The following is an 8,849-nucleotide window of genomic DNA, read 5'->3' on the forward strand; positions in this document are numbered from 1 at the left end:
TTTCTTTCTTTCTTTCTTTCTTTCTTTCTTTCTTTCTTTCTTTCTTTTTTGACAGGGTTTCTCTGTGTAGCCTTGGTGGTCCAGGACTCGCTTGTAAACTAGGCTAGCCTCAAACTCACAGAGATCCACCTGCCTAAGCCTCTCAGAGTGCTGGGACCACAGGCATGCGCCACCACACCCAGCTTCTGGTCTGTCTTTCTACTCCTTGCTCAAATAGAGAGCTTCTAAGGTTTCATCTTCTGGAAAGCCAGGCTTGGGTTGGGGTGTGACTCTGCCACAAAGCGCTTTCTAGAATTCCCCAGTGAGGGGCAGGGGATGCCGTTCATTGACAGAGAGCTTTCCCAGGGATTGGACAAACCTGTACTCCATCCTTGGCAGTGCATCTACACACAAAGTCAGGCCTGCTTTCCCGGTGGCTCCCCTCTTGTTATGGGTAAGGGCTGGGGAGGTGACCATCTGAATCGTCCGTTTCTCTCTTCCTGTACTACCTTGAATGCATGGGTCACTGGGCCTCCTCTCCTTTCTGGTCTCTAAGCTCCAGTGTTTGCTTTGGGCTAATGGTGGCTGCCAGGGTGTGGGATGTGGGGTGGCAGGGGCTGCCACCTCAGGAGACAACAGGCTTCATTACCCAAATAGGCCTCCCTAGCCTGATGGCAGGCTCCCTACCTCCCATAGCTAGATAAATACCATCTGTCTAGTAAGGCAGCACAACTGGGTGGCTGGTCCTTCCTGAGCCAGCTTTCTTCGTGCTGTGGGGTAAGTGGGGACACTTCTGAATTTGTGGCCCCTGTTGGTAGCCCAGCAACCATTATGTTCTGCTCACCCAGGGTCCTACTCCAGCCTTCTGACATCCCTCCTCCTGCACCCTCAGAGGGTTGATAGCCTAGGCTGATGGAGATGAGCCTGTGATACTAGACAAGCCAAGAGGAAAGGACTTGGTTGAATGCATGTGAGGGGAAGAGTCTGGTTTAGTGCAAAAAGTCTAGGGCCAAGGTTCAAAAGCTGTGAGCAATGGGGGAAAACAGAAAACCTCAGAGAGGTGGGAAAAATGGAGAGAGGAAGGGAAGGAGAGAAGGAGGCAGGGGCGAGAGAAAGAGATGCATATGCATATTTGAGCACAAACTCAGATATGGTTCCTCAGATGTCATCATGCTATCTACCTTGGTTTTTGAGACAGTCTTTCGTTGGCCTGGAACTTGCCAACCAACTAAGCTAAGCTGGCCAGCCACTGAGCCATAGGCATCCATCGGTCTTCAGCCCTGGGATCACAAGTGTAGACCAGCAAGCCTGATTTTTTTTCTGTTGGTTCTGGGGATTGAACTCATGTCCTCAAGCTTGCAAGGCAACCACTTAACCTACAGAGCGCTCTCTCTCGCTCCCCCTTTTCATCTTTATCTGTTTAACACAGAACCTTGCTGTGTCACCCAGGCTGGTCTGGAACCTCATCCTCCTGCCTCAGCCTGCAGAGTGCTGGGATGACAGGCCTGTGCCACCACTCCCTTCTTGGAACTTTTACAACTGTCCTCCCTGAGGCTTCCACCCACAGAACCAGGGAACACAGTGTGCCGGAAGTGCTCCTTGGCAAGGGTGAGGCTGTCTGCAGGCTGACTTTCTCCAAGTCTAACTGGCCATTTCTGCCTGCCACTGGACCCCCTGCCTGGCTGCCCCACCCCCACCTTTCTAGCTGCTCCTGAGAGTCTCCCTCTCTGAAATCCCCTTTGCTTCAGAGAACCCTTATCAGAGGGGATCTTTGAGAGTCTTCTAATCTGAGCTTGGACTTGTTTTTGTTTGCTTGTTTATCTATTTGAGACAGGGTCTCACGAATCTCAGGCTGGCCTCAAAACCTTAAATTCCTGTACAGCAGAGGAGAACCCTGAACTCCTTGACCCTCGGTCCTCAGCCCGAGTTCTGGGATTCCAGGCATGCTCAAGCACAGAGTTTATGAGTGTGAGAGTGGGGTGTTTGCTTTTGTTTTGGTTTTTCTTTAGTATCGGGAGGAGCGCATGTGCATGGCACACGTGTAGAAGTCGGAGGACAGGCATCTCCCTGGAGTCAAGTCTCTCCAGCCACTTTGATGTGGGTCCCAAGAATCGAACTCAGGTCACCAGTCTGGGCAACAAGCACCCTTGCTGGCAGAGCATCTCCTAGCCCATGCTTTATGTTTCCTCCTTCACCTAGAGGGCAAAACTAAAGACTCCTGTGTACCTGGCCACCCTCCTTCTTGGTGCTCACAACCCCATTTAAGAGGTTTTAATGTTCTGCCTCCTGTGGGGAGATGGGGGAGGGCAAGAACAACCCGGAGTTATTTGGCCTCAAGCAGTCTCTAAAGAGAACAGTTCTGGGAGTGTCTTCTGTCCCTCCAAATACTATCTCCCTATAACCTCTCCCCTTTTGGACGCCCATGGACTGAGTTGGAAGGGCCACTAAGCCAGCCCAAGTGGAATGTTGTGTGAACAAAGCAGGAAGCCTGAGTTGGAAGTGAGTGGGTAATGGGAGCCCCTTTGGGGGAGCCTGGGAATCCTAGGATCCTTGTGGTTCTCACCTGTAATCCTAGCTCTTGAGTGGGCTGGAGCAGAATTGCTATGAGTTCCAGGCTAGCCTGGTCTACTGTGTGATATCCTGTCTCAACCAGAGAGAGGGGGAGAGGAAGGAATATTCTCCTCTCCTCTATGTAACCCCAATAACTGAACAACTTTGATAACTACAACAGTGTCCCAGAGTGAGCAGCATCTGCTGTTTGTCTTGAGACCTTAGACGCCACCTTCCCAGGCAGTCTCATGATGTCCAAGGGCGGGGGAGGGGGAATGGGACAGGGAATTTGAACTTTCCACATCGGTCTCAGCGCCTTGAACTATCAGGTTGCAACATGACCTGGGCTTGAGGCCAGAACTTGTGGGCCAAGGTTACATTGCCTCCAGCCAATGGGGTCGCTAGGCTCTGCAGCCACGAGGTAGACCACGCTCTTCTGCAATCCCAGCCCCTGCTCCAGGTCCCCTACTAGGCTGCAGGTCTAGAGCCAGCGATTCTAAGAAGGGGAGGAGGAGGCTCACTGGAGAAGAGCGGTATTTGCAGAGAGGAAAGATCAAGGCCGGCTGGTCCCCCTTTCTCTCCTACTGTTTTCGGTTGATAATTTATCCTGGTCCCTCTACTCCCGGGAACTTTGCTCCAGGGCACTGGGCCAGGACCCCAGTTCGCGCCCTCCTCTGGGACACGTAGGTGGGGCTCGATCTGGGTGCGGCCCGGGAACTGGGAGGCGTGTAACAGTGGGCCCCTGGCTGCGTTACGGTCTCCCACAGATACTGGGTTCGGGGAGCCCGGGCTTTCCAGCTCGACCCAGGGCGGACTGCAGCACCCCCTGCCGGCTCTAGGCAGGTCCCGGGCACCATCTTCCCGCCAACTTTGACATAGCATTCTAAATTAGGCATGGTGGCTCATGCCTGTAATCCCGGCATTTGGGAGTCTGAGAAAGGACTCCAGCCTGGCCTAGCTCCATGTCAGCCTGAACTTCTCTCATCACAATAAATCAAACCAAACAAACGGTGTATGGGCAATAGGCGAGTGAGCAAGAAACTGTTTCCGTGTAGGTCGACACTGGCTCTGAGGGCGACCACGGGAGAACCGCAGTGTGCAGGGAAACTAGTGGGATTTTGCGGGGACGGCTGTGGTCGGACGAAACAGTCCAGGAACCACCCGAATGGAGGGAGGGAGTCGACGGGATGGTTTACAGCCTGGCGAGTGTGAGGGACACCTGGCATTTCTTAGGGGCAGAAGCAGAATTACCCGAGAGAGGGGCCCACCTGTAAGAGGCCCTGCAGAGGTCCTCCAGCAGGTGATGGAACGTAAGTGATTTACGAAGGCTCAGGACCCGGGAGAGGGATGATGCCTAGGTTGTGTCCAGAGACCCCGTGGTGGTTCGGAACCACAGCCCCGGTACGCGGGCCCACCACAGAAAGCTGGGACTCGGGCTCCCCAGTCCACCCTCACCTGTAAGCCAGGCTCAAGCACTCAAAGAGGCGGGTGAGTGTCGGATCGATGCTGCGCGGCCCGAAGTCGGAGAGCCCCACCGGCCCCTCTTGGTCGCGTCGCCGGGTCAGCGAGTCGCTGTGCGGGGAGGACACCATGAAGTGTCCGCTGTGGATGACCTGTGATCGATGCAGACCACCCGCACTGCGCCGGGGACTCGGATCCTCCAAGTCTGTATCCGAGTCCGAATCCGGGATGGGGACGACCCGGGGGACCTGCAAGTTCACCGCTAGATCCGCCAGCGCGCGCGCCATGGCCACTACGGTCGTCAATTCCCTACGCTCTGGGCAGCAGTTTGCGAGCCTAACACAGACCACGGGGCCTTATTACCATGGCCACGCCCCTGTCCTCCTGATAGGTCCATGCTGTGGGCGTGGCCTTGGTTGGCAGGTGGGCTTAAATTAGCATAACCAATGAGCCAGGTGTGAATCCACAGGTTCTAGGGCTTTGGCCGTGCAGCGGCTTTCTCTCTGTCGCCAGCACTTTTCAGTTCCTACTTCTCCGGTCTCAGAAAAAGTTGGCTGGGGCTGGGACTACAACTCGGTTGGTACAGTGCTTGCCTAGCATGCACGAAACCCTGGGTTCGATCATGGGCAGCACAGAAGTTTAGCATGGGGCGAAGGTGTGTAATGGCAGCCCTTGGGAGGAGGAAGCAAAAAGATCACAAGTTCTCCCAGCGTGGTGGCGCGCGGCTGTAATCCCAGCACTCTGGGAAACAGGCAGGCAGATCTCTGTGAGTTCGAGGCCAGCCTGGTCTACAAAGCGAGTCCAGGACAGCCAAGGCCACACAGAGAAACCCACATGATGGGTTTGAACTCAACATGTGCTCGTGGCACATGCATTCCCAGACACATAAACAGATAGATAAACTATCAGAAGTTCAAGGTCATTCTCTCTTTCATAGTGAGCTCAGTATTATCTCTCACCTGCCTTTTCACTTTTCCAGGGTCCTGTGTGGTTGACCTCCAATGCAAGCTTACACCCAGGTCCTCTTACGATTGTCCTACACCTGTGCAGCAAAGTTCAGAGGAGGACCCTAAGAGTCCACCCTCTTTACATCATCTTCCTGTCCTCAGGCAGGTTTTCTGCTCAGAAAGTTCTCTTACTGACCCTGAGGTCAAGCTTCTGTTCCTGCTTTTTTCCTCCCTCCCTCCCTTCCTTTTTCTTTTGTTTTCTAGACGAGAGTTCTCTGTGTAGTCTTGGCTGTCCTAGACCTCACTCTGAGTAGACCAGGCTGGCCTTAAACTTGGAGATCTGCCTGCCTCTGCCTCTGGAGTGGGATTAAGGGCATGTGCCACCGCCGCTTGGTCTCTTCCTGAGTTTTAAAGGACAGAGACCAGGCTGGGTCTTCACAACAGCCACTTAACTGAACTGGTAAAAGCCTTTTTCTGAGGCACCAGGTAGGGATGGCTCAGGGGTGAAGTGCTTACCTGTCCTTCACAGATCTGGGTCAATCCCCAGCACTGCACAAACAAAAACCCTTGTCTGAGGCACACCCGCGGGAATGAACACACAGCCGTGTATCTCAAAGCCTGATCTAGATGTTGGTTCAAACAATGCTTTAAGTGGCCCTAGCTTCCCCAGCAGCGCTCCTCAGGCCTCCTCTCCCCAGGTGAAAGATTAGCTGTGTCTGAGGTGGGTGGAAGGATCATGGGTGACTCTACTTCATCATACACCCCAAAGCATCAGTTGCTTTTCAAAGAGCCTCATTTGCACCTCAATTTTATTTTCTGGGCTCTGAGAAAAACCTTTGGAGACCTCAGCAATAAATAAAAAGATAGGCTTGCCTATAAAACTTTTAGCACCATGGAAGCAGAAACAAGAAAATAATCAAATTTAAAGACCAACTTAATCTACACAGAAAGTTCCAGGCCTCCAGGTGGTGGAGCATGCCTCTAATCCCAGCACTTGGGAGGCAGGGACAAAGGAAGGAAGGAAGGAAGGAAGGAAGGAAGGAAGGAAGGAAGGAAGGGAGATAGCTCCAAACCAAGGCCGAGCCTGTAGTTTGGTTGGTAGAGTACTTGTCCAGCCAGTAGGAAGCTGTGGGTTCAACCCTCAGCATGGCATAAACCAGGGGTGGTGTTACATGTCTGTAATCTCAGCACTGGGAAGATACAGGCAGAAGATCAGAGTCCAAACTCATGCTTGGCTACACAGCAAGTTTGAGGTTACCCTGGGCTGTGAGACCCTGTGCCTCCAAAATAAAAGAGAGCCAGTGAGATGGCTCAGTGGATAAAGGTGCCTTCTGTCAAGCCTGATGACCAATCCTTGGAACCCACATGGTGGAAGAAGAGAATCAACTCCCACAAGTGGTTCCCTGACCTTCACCCATGCACACTGTTGGCTAGCACTCTCTCTCTTTCTCCCTCTCCCTTTCCCTCTCCTCCCTCTCTTTCTCTTTCTCACACACAGACACACACAGAGAAATGAATAAATAAGTGTAAAAAAAGTCAAACAAAACCTAAAAATAAAACAAACGAAAACAAACAAACACTGTAACGTGCAACATGCAAGAATGTCCCAAACTTTTGATTTGTCCTCGGTGCCACGATAGGACATGGCATGATGCCTCTTTCAGGTGGCACAGTGTGAGCTGGCCTGGTTCACCTCTCATGGCCTTTCTCTCTTGCCCTCTAGTACCCGATGCCCAGGGTTCACAGCCTGTTAGATAAGTAAGTGTGATTCATGGTCCACAGAGGTTACACGGTGAGTCCTGACTGGGTGGGGACACCCAGTTTCTCCAGGGGCCTTCCTGACACCTCAGCCTCTCAGGCTTGCCTCTCGAGGTTTTCCACTAGGCTGATCACACGGAGGTGTCAGCTCCTCCTTGAGTTCCCCATGCCTTGGTTCCAAGCACTGTACAATGGATTTTCTTCTACCTGGGATCCACAGAAGTTGCACAGCCTCTTTCCCACTAGATGGCAAATTTCCTGGTATGACCAGGACTCTGTTCTTCTCTATAGTCCAAGTTCCTCTCAAGAGCAAATGTGCCGGATGTGGTGGTTCATAACTGTGATCCCAGCACTCCGAAGGCAGAAGCAGGAGGATCTTTATGAGCTCAAGCCTGGTCTACATAGTAAGGTTCAGAATAGCCAGGACTACATAGGGAGAGCTTGTCTCCAAAACAAAACCACCAAAAAGCACTCACACATACAAATCCCGAGCTGACATGTATTTGCTGAAGAGATGAGCTTATGTCACATGGATCTGCTAGCTATGTTGTGTTCATCTGATCACCTATTGTCCATCTATCTACCACCATCATTCATCCATCCCTCTATACATCTGTCATCTGTTACTCCAGCTATTATCCATCTATCCATTTTATCTGTACATCATCTATGTATCTCTCATTTATCTTGTCTGTTCTCTATCCACCATGTATTTAGTTGTCTATTCATCTACCACCATCCATCCATGTACCCATCATCTATCTACCCACCCATCAATCCATTCATCATCTCTTTATCCTTGTATTCACCCATGGCCCATCCATCTATCCATCTATCTGCCCATATATTGTTCATTCTTCTAATATATTGTTCACTCATTTGTTCACTATCCATCCAAGCATCTACTTATCTATCTCATTTTTTATCTATCCATCATCTATCCATCTATTATCCACTCATCTAACTATCCATGGATGCATCCATCTACCAATCCAATCCACCTGTCTGCCCATATATCTATCCATCTATTATTCATCCATTTATTAACTGATCAAACTCTCCATGAGTTATCTATCCACTCGGTGTCTTAGTTAATTTTCCTGTTGCTGTAATAAAATACTGTGACAAATGTAAATTAAGGGAGAAAGTGTTTACTCTTGCACATAGTTCATATGTCATGGAAGAGAGGTCAAGGCAGCAGAAGCTTGAACATATGGTCCTACCCTCCATCAGGAAGCAGAAGGCATGCAATCTGCTGCTACTGTTGCTTGACAACTTTTCTCCATTTATACAGTCCCAGATCCCAGCTAGGGAATGGAGTCACCCACAGAGGATGGGTCTTCTTATCTCAGTGAACAAAATCAAAAGAATCCAGTTCTGGACATGTTCACAGCCTAACTCAAAAGCACTCTAGATTCTGTCCAGGTGACAACAACTATCACATCATCTACCAAGTCAACTGCCATTTTTTTTTTTGAGGCAGGGTCTCTCTATGTAGCCTTGGCTGAACTGGAATTCACTATATAGACGAGGCTGCCCAGAACTCACAGACTCTGTCTGCCTCTGCCTCCTGACTGCTGGAATTAACAACACCTGGTCCCATCCACCCATACATATGTCATCCAATCATTTATTTATAAAAACACTACTAATTTATTATCTTTCTACCTGTCAATCTACACACACACACACACACACACACACACACACACACACACACACACAAGGTGGGGAGAATTATGCACTAAGAACCTACATTTTTGGATTATTGACCAACCACTGTTAAACAGCAATTCTAAAAACTACCAGGTGTGGAGATTTGTACCTGAAGTCCAGGGTGCTAAAGCAGGAAAATCAGGAGTCCCAGGCCAGCCTGGGCTACAGGTCCAGACCTTGTCCCAAACAATGACAACAAATCAGAAAAAATAATTATCTAGCACTTTGCTATCCACAAGACTGAAAATACATTAAGAGCCAGCAAGGTGGCTCAGTGGGCAAAAGTACTTGCTGCCAAGCCTAAGACCTGAGTGTGAGCCCTGAGCCCCACATGGAGGAAGGAGACATCCAGCTTCTATAGTTGTCTTCTGACCTTCCCATGTGCAAGCCCACAAACTCACAGGAAAAATAAATAAATAAACATTTAATTTGAAAGGA

The 8,849-nt window shown here is 50.4% G+C and overlaps 1 protein-coding gene across 4 annotated transcripts in view; it reads right to left on the reverse strand.

Annotated features, from left to right (window-relative positions):
* Mlxipl (MLX interacting protein like) overlaps positions 1-4,304 on the reverse strand; it is a 27,952-nt gene extending 23,648 nt beyond the window's left edge. For all 4 annotated transcript variants that reach the window (XM_055605748.1, XM_055605747.1, XM_055605746.1 and 1 more), the window contains exon 1: positions 3,985-4,304. In XM_055605748.1, coding sequence (XP_055461723.1) covers positions 3,985-4,277 — 293 coding nt within the window. In that variant the 5' untranslated portion in view covers positions 4,278-4,304. The remainder of the gene's footprint in view (positions 1-3,984) is intronic.
* Positions 4,305-8,849: the final 4,545 nt, after the last annotated feature.

This window comes from Psammomys obesus, unplaced genomic scaffold, assembly GCF_907164565.1.
Source record: "Psammomys obesus unplaced genomic scaffold, mPsaObe1.curated_primary_1811, whole genome shotgun sequence".
Lineage (NCBI taxonomy): Eukaryota > Metazoa > Chordata > Mammalia > Rodentia > Muridae > Psammomys > Psammomys obesus.